The sequence below is a fragment of the Trichechus manatus genome, unplaced genomic scaffold (assembly GCF_000243295.1).
Source record: "Trichechus manatus latirostris isolate Lorelei unplaced genomic scaffold, TriManLat1.0 scaffold00030, whole genome shotgun sequence".
Classification (NCBI taxonomy): domain Eukaryota; kingdom Metazoa; phylum Chordata; class Mammalia; order Sirenia; family Trichechidae; genus Trichechus; species Trichechus manatus.
In genome coordinates, this window is record NW_004443966.1 from 22,074,804 (window position 1) to 22,100,378 (window position 25,575).

A 25,575-nucleotide genomic window follows, 5' to 3' on the forward strand; every position below is an offset into this window, starting at 1 on the left:
GTAATAGGTTCTAAAATCAGGTGGTGTGAGGCCTCCCACTTTGTTGTTCTTTTTCAGTAATGCTTTACTTATCCGAGGCCTCTTCCCTTTCCACATGAAGTTGGTGATTTGTTTCTCCATCTCATTAAAAAATGCCATTGGAATTTGGATTGGGATTGCATTGTATCTGTCGATCGCTTTGGGTAGAATCGACATTTTCACAATTTTGAGTCTTCCTATCCGTGAGCAAGGAAGACTCAACACTTACGCAGGCCTCTTTTGGTTTCTTGCAGTAGTGTCTTGTAGTTTTCATTGTGTAGGTTGTTTACGTCTCTGGTTAGAGTTATTCCTAAGTATTTTATCTTCTTGTGGGCTATTGTAAATGGTATTGATTTCATGATTTCCTCTTTGAAGTTCTCTTTGTTGGTGTAGAGGAACCCAACTGATTTTTGTATGTTTATCTTGTATCCTGATACTTTGCTGAAATCTTCTATTAGTTCCAGTAGTTTTCATGTGGATTCTTTGGGGTTTTCTGTGTATAAGATCATATCATCTGCAAATAGATACTTTTACTTTTTCCTTACCAATTTGGATGCCCTTTATTTTTTTTTCTAACCTAATTGCTCTGGCTAGGTCCTGCAGCACAATGTTGAATAAGAGTGGTGATAAAGGGCATCCTTATCTGATTCCCATTCTCAAGGGGAATGCTTTCAGACTCTCTCCATTTAGGATAATGTTGGCTGTTGGCTGTGTGTAAATGCCCTTAATTATGTTGAGGAATTTCCCTTCTATTCCTATTTTGCTGAGAGTTTTTATCATGAATGGGTGTTGGAGTTCTGTCAAATGCCTTTTCTGTATCAATTGATAAGATCATGTGGTTCTTGTCTTTTGTTTTATTTATGTGATGGATTACATTGATTATTTTTCTAATGTTTAACCATCTCTTTGTACTTGGTATAAATCCCACGTGGTCATGGTGAATTACTTTTTTGATATGTTGTTGAATTCTTTTGGCTAGAATTTTGTTGAGGACTTTTGTGTCTATGTTAATGAGAGATATTGGTCTCTTATTTTCTTTTCCTGTGGTGTCTTTATCTGGTTTTGGTATCAGGGTTATGCTGGCTTCGTAGAATGAGTTTGAAAGTATTCCATCCTTCTCTATGCTCTGAAATACCTTTAGTAGTAGTGGGTTAACTCATCTCTGAAAGTTAGATAGACTTCTCCAGTGAAACTGTCCAGGCCAGGGCTTTTTTTGTTGGGAGTTTTTTAATTACCTTTTAAATCTCCTCTTTTGTTATAAGTTTATTGAGTTGTTCTACTTCTGTTTGTGTTAGTTTAGGTAGGTAGTATGTTTCTAGAAATTTGTTCATTTCTTCTAGGTTTTCAAATTTGTTATAGTATAATTTTTCATTGTGTTTTGTTATGATTCTTTTAATTTCAGCTGGGTCTGTTGTGATATTGCCTGTCTCATTTCTTATTCCGGTTATTTGCTTCCTCTCCTGTTTTTCTTTTGTCAGTTTGGGCATTGGTTTATGGATTTGGTTAATCTTTTCAAAGAACCATCTTTTGGTCTTGTTAACTCTTTCAGTTGTTTTTCTGTTCTCTATTTCATTTAATTCTGCTCTAATTCTTATTATTTCCTTTCTTCTGGCACGTGAGGGCAGCTTTTACTGCTCTCTTTCTACTTGTTTAAGTTGTAAAGTTAATGTTTTGATTTTGGCGCTTTATTCTTTTTGGGATGTGTGCATTTATTGCTATAAATTGACCTCTGAGCACTGCTTTTGCTGTGTCCCAAAGGTGCTGGTAGGATGTGTTTTTATTCTCATTCGATTCCATGAATTTCTTTATTCCATCCTTAATTTTTTCTATAACCCAGTAGTTTGTGAGCAAGGTGTTGTTTAGTTTCCTTGTGTTTGATTTTCTTCTCTTGCTTTTTGTATTATTGATTTCTATTCTTATGGCTTTATGGTCATAAAAGATACTTTGTAATATTTTGACAACTTTGGATTCTGTTAAGGCTTGCTTTCTGGTCTAGTATGTGGTCTATTCTGGAGAATGTTTCATGTGTGTTGGAAAAGAAAGTATACTTGGCTGCTGTTAGGCAGAGTGTTCGATATATGTCTGTGATATCAAGTTGGTTGATTGTGGCATTTAGATCTTCCGTGTCTTTTCTGAGCTTCTTTCTGGATGTTCTGTCCTTCACCGAAAGTGGTATGTTGAAGTCTCCTATTGTTATTGTGAGCTGTCTCTCTTTTCAGTTCTGTTAAGAGTTTGTTTTATGTATTTTGGAGCCCTAACATTGGGTGTATATTTATTATGGTTATGTTCTGGTGTTTTGACCCTTTAATCATTATATAGTGTCCTTCCTTATCCTTTGTGGTAGATTTTAAAGTCTATTTTGTCAGAAATTAATATTGCCACTCCTGCTCTTACTTGAGTGTTGTTTGCTTGATGTATTTTTTTCCATCCTTTGAGTTTTAGTTTGTTTGTGTCTTTAAGGTGTGTCTCTTGTAGGAAGCATATAGGCGGATTGTGTTTTTTTAATCCATTCTGCCAGTCTCTGTCTCTTTATTGGTGCATTTAGTTTATTTACATTCATTGTAATTATTGATAGGTATGAGTTTAGTGCTGTCCTTTTGATGTTTTTTTTTTTTGTCTGTTGTTGAGAGTTTATTTGTTCCACTTAATTTTCTGTGCTGAGTTGTTTTTCTTTATTTTCTTTTCATTGTTGTTGATTTTGTATTTGCTGAGTCTTTATGTTTTTTATTTTGATGTGTAGGATTGTTAGTTTCCTTTGTGATTACCTTAATATTTACCCCTATTTTTCTAAGTTTAAACCAGTCTTTTATTTCTTTATGTCGCCTTGACTTCATCTCCATATGAAAGATCTATGACTACCTTTTTCAGTCCCTCTTTCACATATTGAAATCTCTATTTCCCTATTTTCAGTGTTTTAACTTTGATTTATTTTTGTGACTTCCTTATGTGAGTTAATATCTGGTTGCTCTGTCCTATGTTCCAGTCTTGGGTTGTTACCTGATATTATTAATTTTCTAACCAGAGGGCTCCCTTTAGTATTTCTTGTAATTTTGCTTTGGTTTTTGTAGATTCCCTAAACTTCTGTTTAACTAGAAATGTCTGTTTATCTGGAAATGTCCTGAGAGACAGTTTTGCTGGATATATAATTCTTGGCTGGCAATTTTTTTTCTTCAAGGCTTTGTATATGTCATCCCATTGCTTCGTTGCCTGCATGGTTTCTGCTGAGTAGTCTGAGCTTAGTTTTATTGACTCTTCTTTGTAGATGACTTTTCATTTATCCCTAACTGCTCTTAAAAGTCTCTCTTTATCTTTGGTTTTGGTAAGTTTGATTATAATATGTCTTGGTGACTTTCTTTTGGGATCTACCTTACGTGGGTTTCGATCAGCATCTTTGATAGAGATCTTCTCATCCTTCACGATATCAGGGAAATTTTCTGCCAGCAAATCTTCCACAAGTCTGTCTGTATTTTCTGTTATCACCCCCGTTCTGGTACTCCAGTCACTCATAGATTATTCCTCTTGATACAGTCCCATGTAATTCTTAGAGTTTCTTCATTTTTCCTCAAAGAAGTTGATGTCAAGTGCTTTATCTTCAGAGTCACTAATTCTGACTTCCGTTGCCTCAGTTCTGCTCCCATGACATTCTGTTGAGTTGTCTAATTCTGAAATTTTATTGTTAATCCTCTAGATTTCTATTGCTGTCTCTCTCTGGATTTTTGCAGTCTGTTAAATTTGTCATTATGCTCTTCTCATGTCTTCTTAAGTTCCTCTATTTCTTTGTCTCTGTATGCCTTGGCTTGTTCTGCATTTTACATGATCTCCTTCCTGATCTCTTGAAGAGTTCTGTGTATTAATCTTTTATATTCTACCTCTGGTAATTCCAAGTTCTCTTCCTCTGGGAAATTTCTTGATTCTTTGTTTTGGGAGCTTACTGAAGCCATCATGGTCTGCCTCTTTATGTGATTTGATATTGACTATTGTCTCCGAGCCATCAATAAATTAGATTATATTTATTTGTTTTATGTTTGCTTACTGTTTTCTAGCTTCTTGTTTTGTTTTCATATGCCCAAATAGGCTGCTCGTATGAGCTAGTTTGATTATTGGTGCCTTTGAAGCTCTGACGTCCTATCACTAGGTGGTCAGATCTGTTACTAGGTACGTGAGCCTGGGATTCTGCTTACTTTTCTTGTATGGATTCAGCTCAGGTGTCCTGGTCGTCAGTCACCAAGTGTGTGGTGCAGGCTTTCACCTGCAGTCTTAGACAGGCAAAGGTGTTTGGTGTAGGCACAGGTATCTGGCTGCAGTAGGGGGTCACATGCTGAGCAAGGTAGGGGGGCTGATGGCTGCCTCTGAGTGTCTAGGAGAAAAGCGTGTCCCTGTTCCCTAGAGCACATAGGTGGGTGGGTTTTTCAGCCAGACTATGGGCACACGGTGATGTTGGCTGTAAGGACTGGGAGGCACCACTTATTCTTGGACCCCTGTCACGGGTGGCTAGGTGACGTGGGTGGAGCCACCAGTCCTCAGTCTCCTGATGTGGGTAGGTGAAGTCTGTGCAGAGCAGTGTCAAATGTCATGAACCTCCCACTTCACTGTATAGCTGATACAGTGAAGTTAGGCTTCAGGTATATACTGTGTTTTACTGGGGTAATGAGGATGTACATGTTAAAGTGGGCCCACACAGGTCTATGCGGGGGTGAAAGGCTTTCAAAGTCCATGGAACCCTTATGCCTGTGCCTAGGCAAAGGAGCTGTGCCTACCCTGAGTTCCTGGTTTAGGGGAGTTGGCAGATTATGTTTTCTTGTTTGTTAGTTTATTCCCTCTCCAAGGCTGGGAGAATGACTCAGGGTGCGTGACGACTCCTACTTCTGGCTTGGGGGACTCGGCAATCACTGAAGCTGGCCCGGGACCCCGTGCAGAGTGGGGAGGGGACAGGTAAATGGGAGAGAGGTTTTTCCCCAAGGGGATATTTTTTGATCTGCATGATAGGTCAGATGCATGTACTTATGTTTTGCTGATTGAGCGCTGCTTTTCACTGGTTCTGGAGGCCTGAGTAGCCTCTCTGCTGCTCAGTCTCTCCTGATGTGTAAAACGCCTCTTGAGCACCACTGTTTGCCTCACGATGCACGCCAGTCGTTCTGGTCTAAAGGGTGTCAGCTCCCACTCAGTCAGGTCCGGCAACTCCTTGTTGTTTCCGAACTGTCTCTCCCTCCCCCTGCCACTCAATCTGATTCCTCAACTTTGCTTTTGATGTTCAGGGCTCCTAGATTGTCATATATAATCGAATCACTTTTTTTTGTTGTTGTTGTTGTAAGAGGGACCACAGGAAGTGTCTGGCTACTCTGTCATCTTGGCCCTCGATCAGTATTGTCTCTTGGCATGGACTTAACTTTTCTTGAATTGGTTAGATGGTTGCCCATTTAGGATAGCTCCAGATGCTACCTTTAAGGGAGGTAGCTGAGCACTTTTTGTTTATTGTTACATTGCCATATCTAGGGTCTCATCTTCAGGGCAAGCTGGTCTCATGTCACCCACAGAGGAGTAACCTGTCTTCTACAAGGGCTTTGGCGGTTGTGTGGGTGGCTGCTTACTGTTCTAAGCCACTTAAGACCCTGGATGCTATCATACGATGACAGGGCTCAGATGTCACCAGTTGGATAGCCAGGCACTACTGCAGATGTCTTCACCATGCATTCTAAATTTTAGAGGGTTGATTGGGAGGAAGGCCAGGTTAAAAGAAAGGAGGAAACCATTGGCTTAGGTAAGGACTCTAGTCAGGAAGCAGATGAGTTGATGGGAGTCTAACTAGTTTCTTTAAAGACATGATATACTGTCTGTGAGTTGTGGGCTGAAAGGTTGAGTACAGAACTGGGTGATGCAAGAAGAAAAGACAAAAACAAAAAACACTTGACTAGTCAAGAGAGAATGACAACAAAGAGGAGTGTAACTAGCCCAGATATTACCAGAGAGCTAACCTAAGATTTGATGTTGGGTAACCGACTGAAAATGTCAAACTGGTCATTAAAGTTGGGGTATCTTCTATATGGAGTCGGGTAGCTTTCTGGCAAATTTTCTTCATGCTTTTTTCTACTTTTCCAGTAGTATTTATCCAGGTGCAACAAGAGGTGTTAACAATGGCACATACTCCACCTAGTTGCGCTAACAGATAGTCAAGGGCCATTCAGTTGTGAAAACTATTTTAGCTAAAGACTCCAAGGATTCTTGTTGTGCTGCAGGGTTTTCTGCAGTGTCATTAGCTAGCTGTTCCATAGTGGCTGACATGTTTTGGAGAGCTCTATCTTAATTGGGCTACTCTGACAATGGAGAAGAATGACCTAAGAAATCTGTACCCAAAGCTGGGGTATTTTTCTATTGGATTGTACCATCCTTAACAAAAACAAAAAAACCAAACAACAAAAAAACCAAACCCGTTGCTGTCGAGTCAGTTAATTCATTCCCCTGGGATTCTAAGACATTTAAATCATGAGTCCAGTGTTTGCTTTCATCATAAGAATAAATGTCTAAGGGAACTCCTAGAAGGCCTAGAGTACCTTGGCCTTTCATGCTGCATCCATCTAAACAAAGTAGTGCCCAAGCATAAGTTTCATTGCTTGGTTTTGGTTTCTTTTCTCTGGGTAATTCGATTCTCTGCATAAAAATACATATCCATAAGGAGCACAAATCATGCCTTTCCTGGTGTGGGTGTGTCTTAGTTATCTAGTTCTGCTATAGCAGAAATACCACAAGTGGATGGCTTCAACAAACAGAAGTTTATTCTCTCATAGTCTAGTACGCTACAAGTCCAAACTTAGAGCATTAGCTCCAGGGGAAGGCTTTCTCTGTCGGTTCTGGACGAAGGTCCTTGTCATCAGTCTTCCCTTGGTCTGGGAGCATCTCAGCATGGGAACTGCATGTTCAAAGGATACTCTTTGCTCCTGGCACTGCTTTTTTGGTGGTATGAGGTCCCCCCTCTCTGCTCCCTTCTCTTTCCTTTAGCTCTTGTAAGATAAAAAATGGTGCAGGCCACACCCCAGGGAATCTCCCTTTACATTGAATCAGGGATGTGACCTTAGTAAGGGTTTTAACAATCCTGTGCTAATCCACTTTAACATAATCTAACCTGGCCTCATTAACCACCAGCAGAGATTAGGATTTATAACACATAGGAAAATCACAATCACAAAATGGAGGACAACCACGCAATAATGGGAATCGTAGCCCAGCCAAATTGATACACATATTTTTAGGGGACACAGTTCAATCCATGATAGGGTGTCTGGGAAGGGAATGTTTTGATTGGCTTGTTTGAGTCAGTGTTCAGTTAGGGAGTTATCACAAATGTACAACTGTCCCATCTTCAGTATTTTTTTAAGTCTAATGCAAAAGGGACTTTCGATCTACCATTTCTCAGGCAATGAGGGAAGTCATAGTATCTAGGGATTTCTCCGTGGGTGGAGCCCCCATAATTAGGTTGACAAATAAGGCCACCTCTTCGGATGTATCTCACAATGCATGTTAAGGTTAAGCGTTAGGTCAAATTAAAGCATGGCACTTGAGGTGCAGCTACTAATCCAAAGGGATGCCATAGTTTGACATGAATGGCTTTCTTAAAGGTGATATTAAGGTTAATGATAGCTGGGGATACAGAACTATAGTTTAATACAGGGGATGCTAATGGATCTACATTTTCACGTACAGCTGTTGGGGTGGAATGGCAGATCCAGTCAGTATTCAGTCGCACTGGCTACTGATTGTGCTAAACTTACAAAAAAAGCATTATCTTTCCATGTGCTAGGTGAAATTATCAAGGACAGAAAAATGAAACTTAAGAAGAACTTCGTAGTGTAAAACTTGATTACCAGATAAGGAAACCTAATTGATACAACAGAACTAACTTAAAGGCAGTAATGAGTAATCACGTCAATAACTTGCAGTAAAAACGAGGGGATTAGGTGCACAAGGAAACAATAAAATGTTAAAGCAAGGTACAATACCAAAATGATACAGTAAGCCAATAAAAAGCAGAATGATTATAATTATGAAGCAGATTGCAAAAATATCAGTTGTCTGATATTTTTGAATATCATGAGAATGAGTATTAACACACTTCATTTAAGCAAAGTGCAGCTTGGTTAGGAGCCGTGTATTCTACATGCCTGGGAAGAGCTATTAACTTTATCACTGGTGTTTAGTTGTATTCTTTCAGTGTTCTTTTCTAGTAAATTGTTTCCTATCTACATATTAATTTTTACTCTTAGTGGAAAAATGGTTTAAGATAAACTAACTGAAAACTATTTTTTATGGTTTTTCTAAATGCAAAGAATATATGTAAACAGTTTCAAAAAGTTGGAATTGCTATTTGTGAATGTATATAAATGTGCCCCAAATGTGTTACAGTAAATCTAGAGCAACTTTAATGCTCCTTTTTTAGCTAAGGGTCTGTCACCATTGAAGTCATACTAATCTTCAGTAAAATGTGCCTGAACTAAAAATTGACCTTATGAACCACCTCTTTTGTTTAAGGTGAGCAGCTTTGTTTTGATGAGCTCAGTTTGATATGATATAAGCTGGAAAGAAGAATGTCTTGTTTGAAAGTATTTATGTTGAAAAAAATGTACTTTATACAAAAATCCAATCCCTGGAGGCTTTTTTATTTATATTTTTTCATGTTTTATTTTATTTCACCAGAACACTGCAGTAGACTGTAAAATAACGTTGTCTACAACTGGAGATAAACACTTTGATAAAAGTCCCACTAAAACAAGGCACCCTCGGAAAATTGACCTAAGAGCTCGGTATTGGGCATTTCTCTTTGACAATCTTCGTCGGGCAGTCGATGAAATCTATGTAACTTGTGAATCAGATCAGAGTGTGGTGGAATGTAAGGTAAGGTTTGCTTTGATTCTCTGTAATCCATTTTAACTCAAATTTTCCAATTTTTGCTACACTTGAATTATTTACCTCACTTTGTCTAGTGTTAATAAATTCTCTATACTTTTTATTTCATTACTTCTTGTTAGAAATTGTTCTTTCAGTCAGCATGCTGAAGTCAGTATTATGCTTCAGACTTTTCGTAATCTTCTTGTTTTTTTTTAATTACCTAATTATGTATTTTTATATTCAGTGAAGGATTTGATGGGAAGCTGTCTTGATACACGGTGCTGGACAAGGAATCAAAGGGCTGTATATGTATAATTATAGGTATATGTATACCAAACCCATTGCCGTTGAGTCTATTCCAACTCATAGCGACCCTATAGGACAGATTAGAACTGCCCCATAGGGCTTCAGGGAGCAGCTGGTGGATTTGAACTGCCGACCTTTTGGTTAGTTGCCGAGCTCTTTCACCGCTGAGCCACCAGGGCTTCCTATATGTATGCACACATTTATGTAATTATTTTTTAAGCATCTTTTATCTGCATTCTCCATTGGTGCTGTAGGCGGCACTAGCGAGATTTTTACATTCTTTGGTTTCATGTTTAATGTCTTTAATTGGACATTACTTCCTTTCCATAGAGATAGTTATCACTCTCTTAATACACTCTAGTCGGGAAAAGTGAGATTGATTGCCAACCATAAACAGTCTTGGGTGGGATTGCAATGTCATTGTAAGGTGTGTTTTCTAATTTTAGATAACCTTGTGTTTGTAATAGGATATTAAACAGACACAGAATGGTCTGTCTCTGAAATTTCACTGAAAAGTCTGACCTTTTAGTAAATACTAATTATATACTATGTTACTTTCTACTGAATAAAATTCTTTTGAAACTAACCAGAGTGGTACATCTTCATAGAAATATTAAAGAGGTAATTTCTGTTTCTACGATGAATATGGTTCAGAACCCTGGAAATCATTATTTAACCTTTGAAATACATAAAAGGTCAAAGAAATGTTACATATTGAGACAGCAGTTGCATTTCCTTTTAAATTGGAACCAGCCAAATTAGGTTTAGACTAGCTTAAAAATATGATTCAGCAGAAGCCGTTTTCAGAATGAACCGTAATCGAAATCATCCAAATGCATGGTTTGGTTGTCACAGTTATTATTGTTACTATTAGCATGTAAAAACTTTTTATGTTTTAAGAAAAACACCTTTTAAGCAAAATCAGATCCTTGGGGTGTAATGATTAACATGTTGTGGTTGAAACTACTGTTGGACTTAATTTGGGGTTATAGTTTCTTCTATAAAATGAGCATGCAGGAACATCTCTAGGTCAGCCATGCGGAGTCTTTGATTTTGTGGCTAAAAGTAAAAAAAGAAGATTGGTTGAAGAAATCAAATTTATTTGTGAAATATGTACTACTTTATAGAAGTGAAACTGACCAGTTGTGATTATGTTTCTGTGATGAGCAGAAATGATTGCACCTGTATCTGCCACTGCATTTCCAGCAAGTCAGAACTGGCCATAACACAGTGTGGCTTTTATTTCTGGCTCTCTCACTCATTCACCCAAAGCTTTGTGAAAGTTTAATATTAGAAATTTGTTGTATAAGTTGTAACTAGAAGGATGGAGAAGGCTTTGACAGAGCTGGTGGAGTAAAAATATGTTCTCCTTTCTTTGTACTATGCCAAAATGTTCAAACACTTACGCTGAAATATAAAATCTGGGAGCTTAAAGTTTATTTTCCTACTAAACTCTACCCCTCACTCTATCCAGGACTCACAGGTGGAGATGTAGAAAGATACAGTTTAACATTTGGTCCATATACATTCTGGGCACATATTTAGAGTTCCTTTTTCTCTGTTCTCATCATCAAAGCATTTCCATCCATTGTTCCATTTGGCAATTACTTTTGTGAGATACATAACCCAGGGAAATTCCCCATTTTGCAGGTGGATTCAACTCTTGTTTTGTGGATGCACTGACAGGATTTATCACTATTTATGTTTTAGCCTTAGTTAAATAACCACAGTTTAGTTCTGGGCCTCGTCTGTAAAATGCAGTTAGTGACCCCTGCATTGTATAACTCACATGTTAAGTGTAGCATGATAATGAAAAGCACCTTTGCTGTTAGCCTAGAATTGCTGAGCAGAGCCCACCTCTGTGATCAAAAGAGGCTAAATTCCTCATTTTTTGAGATTGAAGAAGTGCCTGTTATGACATCAGCAACTTCACTGCGTCCTTTGCTAAGAAGTTGCATTCTAGCAAACTATAACCTTTATGCCTACATTTCCCCTGGCCCCTTATAAGGTGGGCTAGAGGGTAGGCTAGGAGGAGATTGTCTTTTAGGGAGTGTACAGTTAATGAAGTAGTCCCTGGGTGGCACAAATGGTTAAATGCTCAGCTACTAACCGAAAGGTTGGCAGTTTGAATCCACCCAGAGGCATCTCAGAAGAAAGTCCTGGTGATCTACTTCTGAAAGATCAGAGCCATTGAAAACCCTATGGAGCATAGTTCTACTCTGAAACACATGGGGTCTCCTTGAGTTGGAATTAACTCCACAGCATTGGAGTGGTAGGCATTTTCTCAACTTGTTCTCATAGAAGTTTGAGGTGGGGCCTGGGAAAATTGCATGTGAAGTTTGTGGGTCTTTCTGTCCTCTGGAAGAAGAGACTGGTGTCTTGTTCTCTGGCTAGATATTTGCTGTGCTGACTCATTCTGGTGCCTCTGAAATGTGTTGAGAGTTTTGGGGAATTCATCCTGAGAACACATTGTACTTTCCTTTTCCTGTTTCCCATTTCAACCTGGGGAGATGTGTGTTTCCAAAAGCTTGGAGGCACACTTAAATATAGAGACTGGTGCCTACATCTTCCTTGGCACTTTCATAGGCAGTGGGCTTGGCCTAGCAAGGAGATAGGATGAGAGTTCTCAGTGATCAAGTAAAGAAGACCCCTATGAGTCTCAAGGTTTATGTGAGGGAAGGAGCATGGACATCAGTGAAGATGTTGGAGTTATAAGAACTTTCTGTGGAGACATTTGGCTAGGAGAGTATATGCAAAACTCTGATGGAGATGGGGCAGACATGCTTAGGCAAAGGGTTTCAGGGTGAACCTGAACATTGCCTAGAGAACCACATATGCCACCTGTGCAGAGATCACCAACTACTACAGAGATCAGTAGAGGCCACTGACCTCAGACTGAGTTAGAGAAAGACTTGGGACAAATTTCCTCCCGGCAGCACCTGACTCTGTTGGCAGTTGGCATCACTGAAGGCCCTGGAGAAGGACTAGCTGATGACTGTAGCAGACCCATTGCTAATATCTGGTGAACTCTTACAAGTAGAGTATTGCTCTGCTCCCCATAGCTGCCACTTATGGCCAAGGAAACAAGTTTGTGAATGTCAAAGAGGAGGAAAGAGGAGCATGGAGGGAGGAAAGGAGGAGAGGCCCAGTGAGAACACGCCATGCTCCTGTCCACCACAGGCATCTGCTAGAGGCTGTGTAGTTCTGACTTGTGCTAATGAGGCAGGCTGTCCAGAGGTGGGATTTAAATACTATGCTTTCATAATTGAATGTGACTGAAAAATCGTGGAATTTCACTGAGCATACTTGGCAGGTTTTGGGGAAACTGAGTAGTTTTGGGGAGTTGAGACTTCTCAATTAAGTTAAATAAGGATCAAAATGAGATATGAGAAAATGTTTTGAATGGTATGGCATGCAGTAAAAAGAAAATAAACTTTATAATTAGAAAAATGGAGAGTCACAGATGGAAAAAGAGCAGTGTAGGTCCAGGAACAGAGAAGGAATAACCACAGAAGATAGAAAGAGGACCAAGACAATAGTAATGCCCCCAAAGCCATGAAAGGAGTAGGAGTACTGCAGAGGTCAAGAATGACTACAGTTGAGAGAAAGCATTTGCAATTTGGCATCCAAGAGAAACAAGAACAGATAGGCTCAAGGTGGAAATTTGTGGTAAAAATGTGAAATTCCATCTGATGGGCTCTTTGCTCTTTTCATTTTTGAAAAGGTATGAGATTGGAGGGTTGAGGAGTGTAGAAAAAGTCTGAGATAACTGTGATGTAGAATGGAAGGGCTAACAAAGAGAAATTACAGAATTGCCTGGAAGCCTTGAAGGTTGCAGTTGAGATTGGAGATTCTTCTTTCCTGTTTTTTCAGTTTCCTTATTAGGTTCTTTTCCTATCAGTATTAAACTTATTGTTTTCTTCCATCTTAAAAAAGCCGTAAGAAACCCCCAAATCCTCTTTCTACTTTACTTTTCCTTTCAACTATCCCCTATTATTTTCCTCCTCCCCTTCTTAGCCAAGTTTCTTGGAAGAATTTTCTACATTTGCTGCCTGTGTGTCATTTTTTCCAATGTACTCATCAGTCCACTCCAATCTGGTGTCACTTTATATCAGTCCAGCTAGAAAAGCTCTTCTTGAGGTTGTTGGTCACCTCTGTATTGCTGAGTTCAGTGGACGTTGTTCAGTCCCATGCTTGATCCCTGAGCAGCATTCTACACTGTTGACCACTCCCCTCCTCTTACAACACTCTGTTCCTTTGGCTTCCATGGTTTGGTTGGTTTTCCTCCTCCTTTGTTGGCTGCTACTTCTGTGTCCCCTTTATTGGCTTTTTCTTGTCCATCTGACCTTTAAATGTTGAAAGGCCATTAAGGCTCATTTAGGCCACCTTCTTTTCTCACTTTATACTTTCTCTGTCTGCAGTTGCTTCCATGTGTAATTAACCATTCATTTGCTGATGATTTGTAAATTTACATCTCGCCTTCGCCTTTCTTCTGATTTTCAGACCTGTGTACCCAGCTTGCCTAGTGGTATCTCCATTTGGATATCTCACAGGCATTTCAAACTGACATGTATAAAACTAAGTACATGATCTCTTCCTCCCACTCCAAATCTGGAGATGTATTACCCTTCCCTGAATGGCAGATACTACCTTTACCCGGTTGTCTGTGCTTGAAACCTGGGCGATATTCTTGGTTTTTCCTCCTTTCACCTCACCCTAGCCACTGTCTAGTGAATCAGCTCCTTTCAGAATTCCCTCCTAAATCTTTCAATCCATCTACTTCTCTCATTCTCCACTACTACCATCTAGTCAAAGCTGCCATTAAAAAATGCCTGGATTATAGCTAAAGTCTTCTAACAGGACTCCTTGCATCCTTCCATTCCATTCTCCACACTACAGGTAGAGTGATCCTTAAAAAATACAAATGTGATTATCTCATTCCTTTGTTTATAGGTCCTCACAAGTTTCCTTTTGCTCTGAGGATCAAAATCCTCAATGTGACCTTCAAGGCTTAAGTGACTTTATCCAGGCATGCCTCATTTCACACTACTCTTCCCTCCTCCTTTCTACCTCCAAACCAGCCATCTTTTCAATTTCTCAAACATACCATGTGCTCTCGTGTCTCCAGCACTTTCCACGTATGGATCCTCTGTTCAGACAGTCTCCCTCTCCTTATGCTTGCCCAAAACCTCCTCACCTTTCCTATTCCTTTTACCTAACTCCTTTTCATAATTTAGGTTTCAGCTGAAGTGTCATTTCCTCAAGGGAGACTATCCTGATGTTTCAGACTAGATCAGGGTCCCCTATAATATGCTCTCTTAACATACACTTCTCCTTAAAAACACTTACCATAATTGAAATTAAAGAATTGTATATTTAATTGTTTAATGGCCATATTCCTTGCTAGATACTAAGCTCCATGAAGGCAGAAACCAGACTTTACACCTCCAGTTTTAGTGCCTGATACTGCCATTGGAACATAGTAAATGTTTAGTAAATAGATGTTGGATGGTTGTGTGAAGCTATGAGACTACATACTCTCTTGCAGTGACACCAGTCTTCACAGTGCCCCCATGATACTTAGCAGCCAGTCATATGCCAGAGATGCACAAAGACAGTGGGTAGATGGATTAATCTTGGGTTGGTATTTTTTCAGGCAGTTATACTAGAATTTCAGTGGAACAAAAGAGTTGAAGAAGGTAAGAGAGTAGTTGGAGTAATGGACCACAGAATCTAAGCTTGATGAGGAAGGAAGTAACCATGGGAAGAATTTGAAAGATAGAAAGGAGAGAAACTAGTGTTTGCAGATATTCCATGGACTTGATGGAGGTGGGTAAGGTTGGTTCTTTGTAGATAGAAAGTTATATGTTTATGTTTTTAAAATTGTTATTTAGAGACTCCAAATACTGGTTTTTACCTCCTTGAACTATTAGATACTGAGATATTTTAAAGTCTCCTACTACCATTGCAATTTCTTTAATATCTCTTTGAATTTCTAAGAAATATTTTCCCTTATACATTTTACTGCCTTGGTATTAGTTGTATAAAGGATCATATGAATTATAACTTTACTGGGAGCTGCAAATTTTCTCAGTATAAAAATAATCCTTTTGTCCAGTTTAATGCTTTTCATAGTCAATTCATATTTTCTCTAAGATTAATATTATAATATCTCTTTTTATGTTTGATTTGCCTGTTACACCTTAACTCAGGTATAAAATTTCTTACAGATAATAGGGAGATTCAGTACAGGGATAAGAGCCTAAGAGTTTACCTAGGCACTTATAGGAGTAGGCTTTGGTTACCTCACCATGGTTTCACATTAATAGCTATCCTTTGTTGTATGTATACGTGTTCTTCCTAGCCTTATTCTAGTTCCTCATTCTCCCTGTGTTTCATGCTTTGTAGACTCACAATAAAATTTTGCTGTTTGATTGATTAAAGCGTTAATTTCTTCTACGTGTATAACATTTCCCCAAACCTTGTTTTATGATTCAGAGTGTTTGAGTTGTAGACATAAATGAGCTGTCATTTTTTAGTCTATGTAACATGACCCTTAATTGATGATCTTTTGGTTGACAAATCTTTGTTCCTTATAACTAGTTCTCTTATAGATTCTTTTTTTTTTTGTATTTGGAATAACTTAATAACTTGTTCCCACAATTACCATGTCATAAATACTACTGATGTTAGTCAAACCTGACTTACCTGGGCTAAGATGGTAGCCTAGTTCCTAGGCATAGGCATCAGACCATTTCACATCATATGTTTACTTTTTTTTTTTTCCTACCCCGGGCTCCCTGTGTCCATTTGTCCAGTTCCTGTCTCTTCCTTCCTTCTCGTCCTGCTTTTGAACAGGAGCCGCCCATTTGGTCTTGTATATTTGATTGAACTAAGAAGCACGTTCCTCACGTGTGTTATCTTTTGTTTTATAAGGCTGTCTAATCTTCGTCTGAAGAGTGGGCTCTGGGAATGGTTTCGGTTCTGAGTTAGCAAAGCATCAGGGGGCCATAGTTTCAGGAGTTCCTCCAGTCTCTGTCAGACCAGTAAGTCTGGTCTTTTTACGTGGATTTAATTCTGTTATACACTTTTCTCCTGCTGTGTCCAGGACTCTGTTGTGACCCCTGTAAGGGCTGTTTTTGGTGGTAGCTGGGCACCGTGTAGTTCTTCTGGTCTCAGACTGGTGGACTCTGTGGTTCATGTGGTCCTTCAGTTGTTTAGGCTAATATTTTCCTTGTGTCTTTGGTTTTGTTTATTCTCTTTTGCTGTGGGCGGATGTGACCAATAAGATCTTAGATGCTACTTGGCCAGAGTGAGATATAGAACATTTTCTTGATGAACTGTTACGCAGTTGACGTAGATGTCCCTTGAGACTATGGTCTGCAGTCCCCAGCTACTTGGTCCCTCAGTGTTTGGGTGTGTCTAGGAAACTTCTGTGCTTTTTCTTTGGTCCAGTTGTGCTGACTTCCCCTGTATTATGTGTTGTTGTTCCCTTCACCGAAGTTGGTGCCTGTCTACTGTCTACTTAGTGATTTCCCCTCCCCCCAACATTTACTTTTAAACTAACTTTTTCTGATTTCTTGATTTCTGTTAATGAAACAACCATTCTGCCAGTCACCTGTGTTCTCTTCTTTGGCAACTACAAAATTCCTATCTGCAGTGGAGTGGGTTCCTTTTTATATATGGCCTTTCTGGCCTTTGGTTTATAATTCTGTCAAAATGACTGGCTAGGCCACAGTCTTGCAAAGGAATTGATCTACTATGCAAATAGGGTGTATAAAACCACCCAATAAGATTAAATGATCTTGCAGGAATTGGTTGATTACTACGCAAATTAAGTGAATGGCCTACTGCGAGGACTGGTCAGTTCGTAGTCCTGGTGGGAGGACCATGACTTGAAATTGACAAGAAGTAGGCTTACATAAGGACCAATTACACAGAGGTTCAAGGGGACCTCACTACCATCAAGAAGAGCCTGGAGCAGAGCGCGCCCTTTGGACCTGAGGTCCCCGTGCTGAGAACCTCCTAGACCAAAGGAGAGAGAGAGAACGGTAGCACTGAAGACTGCGAGAGATGATGAGAGACAGTGCAAGACAGCACAACAGCATGAGGGGCAGCAGCATTAGCAACAGCAACATGAGTGATGGGAACCAGGAGACTGGTGTGAGGCAGCTGCAGTGGGTTTGCTGACCCACAGAGCGGAGTGAGAGGGAGCTGAACGTCTTCACGCAGGAGGCTACTGGTGGAGTGGGGTGCCTCTGGGCACTTACTGGCAGAGCTAAAGAGCTGTAACACTTGACTAACTAGGGAAGAGGCTGAGAGAAGGCTGGATGGCAGGCACAGCTGAGAGAAGCGCCCTTGCCCGTTGGCATGGCTGAGAAGACGGTGAAAGCTATCTTGGTTGGAAGCTGTCCTGATTGACAAAGTGTATCCTGTCTCCTGAGCTGTGTCCTGTTACTTCCAAGTTGATCCTGATCCTGAGTTGAAACCTGTTAACTTCCCTAATAAGCCACATAATCGTGAGTATGGTAGGTGAGTTTTATGTGGCAATTGGAATAAACTATCAAATCCTGCAGAGAAGTAGAGAGTGCTGTGGGGAGGAAGGCTGGTGTCAGAAAAGGTGAAAAAGTTGGAGAGTGGAGGTGACCTTTACCTCATAAGAATCAGCTTTGGGGCTGATCCTGATTCTTATCCCTCCTCGTGGATATAGTCGAGGTCTGACGCTGCTAGGTTACACTCTCCATCCTTCACATTTTTTTTTTTAATTTTATTCACAGACCTCTTCCCACTTTCCTAATGTCAGTGTCAATACCATTACCTTTTTTTTTTAAATTGTGTTTTAAGTGAAAGTTTACAGCGCAAATTAGTTTCTCATTCAAAAATTTATACATAAATTGTTCTGTGACATTGGTTGCAGTCCCAGCAATGTGCCAGCACTCTCCCCCTTTCTCTTTACACCGGGTTCCCTATGTCCATTAGTCTAATTTTCCTGCCCCTTCCTGTTTTCTTGTCTTCGCTTTTGGGCGGGCATTGCCCATTTGGTCTCGTGTACTTAATTGAACTAAGAAGCACATTCCTCACTTGTGTTATTGTTTGTTTTATAGGCCTATCTAATCTTTGGCTAAAAGTTGGACTTCGGGAGTGGCTTCAGTTCTGAGTTAGCAGAGTGTACCTTTGCCTTTTTAAGACTCCTTATAGTTCTGGTGAATTATTTTCATGTCCTTTTGACTGTCTCCCTCTAACTTTTTCCTTTTTAGAGTCCTTCTTACCAATGACATTAATCTTTCTAAAGTACAGTTCTGATCATGTTACTCCCCTGTAAAACTTTAATTGGTTGTATCTCCATAGCCTTCTGCATCCAGAATGGACTTGTCATTTTGGCTTTTAAAGCCTTGTATTCTATGGTCTTAGTTGACTTTACTAGACTTGTTATAATCAGTGCTAAACTGCTTGTATTACTTTTACAGAGTTCAGAATTACAGAGCAGTTCAGGAAAGTGCAGTCCTCAGGAGCCAAACCTGGATTGCAGCAATGCCTAGCATTTGAGAGGTTTTGGGATTCCAATTGGGAAGTATTTATTTAAAAAAAAAAATTAGTATCTCTCATTTGGGAACTGGGATAATGCAACAGGATGCAATAACTTTTGTCCTGAGACGTTGTTGGCCTTGGTCTCAGAAGCAGTCATAAGTTATCTGTAGCTTGTAGATAAGGAGAGGAAAGTGGGTAGGATATTGGGAAGTGGATGTTTGTTCAAGTCAATTCGGGGCAAAAATAGTAACTGGAGAGTGAGATTCAGCATCACCTGATTTTTCTTGTCAAATCCGGGGTGGCATGGTTGTATTTTGGGGGCCTCTCTGGGTAGGCCTTTCTGCCCATTTCATTCTTAGACCTTAGTTTTGGATAAGTCCAGATAAATAGAAGGAATTTGGACCCTGTTGTCTTAAACAGTGTGATATCTTCATACTAGGATTAAATAACTTTGCATCTGAGGAAACTCACATTTCAGTTCTGTGAAAACTCTCTTTCAATATGTATTTCCTGTTATTATAGACAAAACAATTGTTTGGGATTTCTAAGATATAAGGGCTTTAGACATAGTCATGTCATATGTCATGACAACTATTTCTGTAGTGTAGCTGTTTTGTCCTATTGATGAGATACGTATTTGAGGGACTGAGAGACTTCTGAGAAGCAAATATAGGAAAAAAATAGATCTCAGGACTGAAGAAAAAATCTAAATAGGATGTTTGTTACTCAGCCTCTAGAGCTGGGATTCTTAACCTGAAGTTCTTGGGCCAGTGTGTATCCTGGTTCAGTGTGAACCATCTGAAGATGCTGCAAAATTAATTTGTTGTATAGTATTTTGGATAGAGGGTCCATAAACCAAACCAAACCAAACTCGTTGCCATTGAGTTGATACTGACTCATAGTGACCCTATGGGACAGAGTAGAACTGCCCCATAGGGTTTCCAAGGAGCAAGTGATGGATTTAAACTGCTGACCTTTTGGTTAGCAGCCAAGCTCTTAACCGCTGTGCTACCAGGAATCCAGAGGGTCCATAATGTTCAGCAAATTCTTAGATCTGATTTAACCTTTATATTCCACATAAATTCTGCTGTTTTAACATGGATGACAAAGATCATGAAGGGATGGTGATACAGACTGGGAAATTTAACCTCCTCCCTGAAAAGTTAGAAAGGGCTATTCTAGATATCCATCCCAGGCAAAAGGCTTACTCAGCCAGTCTGCTATCAAGGTGATGAGGCCCACTAAAGTGCCTTTGTCACAAAAAAGAATAAGGAAACTGAAAAGCTAAGTGAGATTACATTGTGCATTAACAACAGAGCTAAGGACTAGAACTCGGGTCAATTTATCTTTTATTCAACCACTAATTATTGAGTATATGTTACAACGTGCACTGTTTTGGGTGCTATTCACGAACCTGGAAAAGGTATAACTATAATAAAAATGTTTTAAATCAAACATTGTGTTGATTTAAGCATCAGTGTTTTTAAAGGCTTTCTTTTAGGAGGGAGCATCCATGCTGTTCCTTCTCTGAATATTATCTTGGGTTATTTACACTTTTTATTGAGGGATTCTGTTTTTAATTATTTGTAGTTCTTTACTGTTAATTTGAAAATAATAGAAATTTACCAGATAATGACTATAACACAGAGCATAGAACTTCTTGGTGCTCAGATCTCTAGGTGTCTTAGTCATCTAGTGCTGCTACAACAGAAATACCACAAGTGGATGGTTTTAATGAAGAGAAGTTTATTTCCTCACAGTTAAAGTAGGCTAAAAGTCCAAATTCAGGGCGTCAGCTCCAGGGGAAGGCTTTCTCTCTCTGTCAGCCTTCTTCTCATCAGTGTTCCCTGGACTAGGAGCTTCTCAGGGATCAGGTCCAAAAGATGCGCTCTGCTCCCGGCACTGCTTTCTTGATGATATGAGGTCCGACTCTCTGCTTGCTTCCGTTTCCTTTTATCTCTTGAGAGATAAAAGGTGGTGCAGGCCATACCCCAGGGAAACTACATTGGATCAGGGATGTGACCTGGATAAAGGTGGTGTTACAATGCCACCCTAATCCTCTTTAACATAAAATTACAATCACAAAATGGAGGCTAACCACACAATTCTGGAAATCATGGCCCAGCCAAATTGATACACACATTTTTTGGGGGACATGATTCAAACCATGACACTAGGTATAGTAGCAGTGGTTATTATTCTGTTATATTACTCCACTGGATCAGTAAAACAATTTGAGATTTAACTGCTGAGGAGAAAGGGCAGTCAACTTAAATCTTTTGCATAAGTTTTGCTCTTCCATGCATGGTGCCTCTCAGTGAAGGTAAAGATTTTAAGGAAAACATCTTGTTGTTTTCTTAGCAGTAACTTAGAAAGTGAGATGCATTATTACAAATATATATGGTTTGAGGGAGAAAAGACTTTATATAGTACTTGTGAGTTTGGACAATGCATAAACATTGGTTATTACACTTGATAATGTTTGGCTGTTTATTGAAGGAGAGATTATTTCTGACCGTAGGATCATGGAAGAGTTTGTGTATGTGGTATTTGTGCTGTCCCTGGTGGCATAGTAGTTAAGAGCTACATCTGCTAACCAAAAGGTCGGCAGTTTGAATCCACCAGGCGCTCCTTGGAAACTCCACGGGGCAGTTCTACTCTGTCCTATAGCGTTGCTATGAGTCGGAATTAACTCTACTGTAATGGGTTTGGTTTGGTTTGGTTTTTTGAAGAGTGAATAGGGAATATAATCAGAGGGAAGCATTCTATTGCTTCTTGTAAGCTAGTTGTGTGACTTCGGGAAAAAAAGAATCACCAAACCTTACTCAACTTTTGTGTTCATAAATGTAGTTGGTCTAGATTAAGACCTAGGACTCTAAGGCCTGAATATAAGCGTGTAATTTGGTAGTGGGAGAATAATCCAGGCAAAAGAAATGCCTTAAATTGTTATTTGGAGGTAAGCATGCAGGCATCTGTAGGGAATTTGAATGTGGCATGTTAATTTTGAGTCTCATAAAGATTTATTTTTCATGGCTTTGATTACTTATTCTTAGTTGCAGTAGGTCTCCTATTTTTCTCTGAGTGGGAAATACCAGAAAAGCATCTAGTCAAGCCAATTTGCAAATGAGTTGAGATTAAAACAAGAAAGAAAAAAAAAAAAAAGAATATGGATGAAGTTAGCCATTGCAGTAAAATATTCGTATCACTACCCAGGCAACTGCAAATTTTATTTGCCCACAGAGATGCTGGTAAAAGATTAAAATGTAGATGAATGGTTTCCATTAGTAGATTTTCATTTATATGTTTTTAGTTGGTGAATATATTATGTATCCCTTTTCCAGGTAGCTTATATTGAAAATAAGAGACATTTGAAAGAAATGAGTGATTGAAGATGACTGGGAATGATATTATTAGCTAGATAGTTTTGAAAATGGTTTATTTGCCATTTTGCTTTCAGACGATTTCCTTTTGAACTATTTATCCAGTAGTAGCTTTTAAAAAACTAGATAAGTTGTTTTTAAAATTATGCTGTTTAAAACCTGTTTCTAGGTTGGTAAAGCTCTTTCATAGTTTCCCTTTTCACTGACTTCTCATGTGATGCAGGTTTCCACCCCTTTAGCACCACGGAGGTTCACCACTGTACTCATTCCTGTAGCTGAATTGGAGAGCTATACTGATGTCTTGGTCCCAAGGGCCTTTGCACTAGTATTGTGTGTCAGGAGGACAAAGGGATGGCGCCAACCATCCTGCTCTCTGTGCCAGTAACTAGAATTAATTACAAACCAATCGAATCCATTGCAGCCAATTGGTAAACTAATTGGTAATTTTAGCTGTACATCTATATGTAGTTATCTGAATGCTTATAACGTTACTTTCAGAGCCACTTTTGTTCTGTTTCATCCTGCTTGACAAAATGGCCTTCATAGCTTTAGGGAGAAAGATGTGCATCAGTGACTATGAGGCTGCTCCAGCTGCTTGTCTTGTTTGTATTCCCTTGTTCGTAAAACATGACTCAGATTACAGCTGCATGGTACCACTCTGATCATTTCTGATAACGTTGAGCTAAACATTCCTTAAAATAGGTTGTTTAAGCCATCAAATGTACTTTCTCTGAGCCAACTAGTATCAGAAATATAGCTGCTTATATTCTTGCTCTTTAGAGTTTTTTTTTCCCCAGCAAAAAGGGAAATCAGTAGAAAACTTCTGAAATAAATTATTCTGAATTAAATCTTTCTGTACCCTAATATAGGTGATTTAAGTTGAATGAATTTAATTAAAGAATTTGAATTATATTAGTAGAATTGAGAGAAGGAAGCCAACTAAATTTTTTAAATGTGTCCTTTTCCTGATTGTAGAAGACTTTTATTACCAATGATTTGGCACCAGGGATTACCTTTGAAAGGAAATAAACAATACTTCTTTGTTCAGAAGAGGCTTTTAACGTAGAATATAACTTTTGTGACTGAAGTAAGGCCGGTACTGTATTTCACTGGTGAATAATTTGGCATACATTTATTATTAGTCTTGGGTCTGATTTCCAAAGTGTATCTATAACTTTTAAAACACTTATAAGTGAAAAATGTTTTTGAGGTCTTTGACAGTGATACTGTAAAGTCAACTAAAATTTAGTTATGGGAAAGCAGTGTATTTATAACGCAAACAATTTTTATAGCTGGTTGGCATTTTCTGATGGTCATTTTCTGGGAACATTGGAAAGTAGCCTTTCTAGTAAGGTGAGACTGGTGTGAGTGACTTTTTTCTAGTGAATTAACTTTTAAGTTCTTTGCCTTATGCAGTAGACCACAACTCTGGCTGATGTGCCAATACTTACACTCACAGTTGCACTTGAGGTCAGTGTCCCCGTTCTGAGCAGTGGACTAGATCTCAGTGGCCTCTTCGTGTACACTCTTTTCTTACTCAGAATTGTCATTACTGTTTAGATACATAACTAATCAGTGCCAAGAAAATAATCTTTGCCAGATGTGTGGAATGTAGTGTCACAGTAATGTAATTTTGGATTATCTAAAGAAGAAAATCAGAGTGTAATAATGGTAATTACGATGAATGTGGACTGTGGGGCACAGATGATATATTCATCCTAGTTAAGCTGATCTGAAAATGATTCCCTGTCAAATTCAGTCAATTTTAAATTTATCTTTGGAAGCTAATTGTCAGTGGAAATGAAGCATTTGGTAACTGAAGGCAAGCAACCCATCATATTATTGAAAACTGGTGTTAAGTCATGCAGAATTGCTGTTCATACACTTAGCTTTGTATCATCTGCGTAAGAAATGTTGGTAAAATTTTAAGCATTTATTTTCCAAAAATGTATTTTTTTAAACTGATGATAATTTCACATAAATGTTAGTGGTACTGAAAATTGAGTATTTAGAAGGGACTAAGCAGCGTTATTATTGTAGTTTGAATTTTCATTGCAGATAATTTTGGTTTTCGAGTAAATGTTAACAATGTTGAGAAAAAACACTAAAGAGAAGCACACCGTGGATAATGGATTTATTAGTAATTTTTAAATTTCTATCTTTTCTTCCTTCCTTTTTTTATTACTGCCAATATTGTCAGTCTTGGAGTTGTGACTTAGCAGAAAGGGCAGTGGGCCAGGTGTCAGTGTGTTTGGGTTCACTGCCACCATGAAGTCCTCACTAAAACCTCAGTGTTCTCATCTTTAAGATGACATGGCTTGTACTAAAAACTTACATTGCTGAAAGTAAATAAAGAAGACCTAAATAAATGGAAAGACATCTCATGCTCATGGATTGGAAGTCTTAATATTGTTAATATTGCTACCCAAACTGATCTACAGATTCAGTGCAACCCCTTTGCTTTTTTTTTTTTAAATAGAAATGGAAAAGCTGATCCTCAGATTCATAGGGAAATGCAAGGGACCCCAAATAGCCAAAACAGTCTTGAAAAAGAAGAACAAAGTTGGAGGGTTCACACTTGTCAATTTCAAAACTTACTACAAAGCTACAGTCATCAAGACAGTGTTGTGTTTTCATAAGGATAGACATACAGACCAATGGCATAGAATTGAGAGTCCAGAAGTAAATCCATACACCTGTGGCCCATTTATTGGTGACAAGGATGCCAAGACTATTTAATGGGGAAAAATAAGTCTTTTCAACAAATTGTGTTGAGGCAGCTGGATAGCCACATGCAAAAGAATGAAGTTGACTCTTATACTATACACAAAAATTAACTAAAGATGCATCAACAAACCTAACTCTTAAGAACTAAAACCATAAAACTCTTAGAAGAAAACATAGGGGTAAATCTTCATGGCCTTGGATTTGGCAGTAGAGTTTTAGATATGACACCAAACTCATGAGCAACAGAAGACAAAATAGATAAATTGAACTTCATCAAAATTAAAAACTTTAAAAAAATTTTTTCCCATACAGAAATGTATACATACGTTGGTTTGTGACTCTAATTGCTGTCCCCATACTGTGACAGCATACTCCTCCTTTCCACCCTTGATTCCCCATGTCCATTCAACCAGCTCCTAACCCTCTCTGCCTTCCCATCTCACCTCCAGACAGAAGCTGCCCATTTAGTCTGTTGTATCTACTTGAGCTAAGAGGCCCACTCCTCGCGAGTATCATTTTATGTCCCACAGTCTAGTCCAATCCCTGTCTGAAGAGTTGGCCTCGGAAATTGTTTTATTTCTGGGCTGATAGAGAATCCAGGGGCCGTGCTTTCTGAGGTTCCTCCAGTCTCAGTCAGACCATTAGGTCTGGTCTTCTTACTAGAATTTGAGTTCTGCACCCCACCTTTCTCCTGCTCCATCCGGGACTCTCTGTTGTGTTCCCTGTCAGGGTGGTCATT

General features: G+C 39.0%; 1 protein-coding gene across 1 annotated transcript in view; it reads left to right on the forward strand.

The window, feature by feature from the left end:
* The window catches only part of LOC111820235 (S phase cyclin A-associated protein in the endoplasmic reticulum-like), an 86,158-nt gene that overhangs the window by 50,256 nt on the left and 10,327 nt on the right, over window positions 1-25,575 (forward strand). The window contains exon 5 of the mRNA XM_023729872.1: window positions 8,704-8,901. Within this exon, the coding sequence (XP_023585640.1) occupies window positions 8,704-8,901 (198 nt within the window). The remainder of the gene's footprint in view (window positions 1-8,703; window positions 8,902-25,575) is intronic.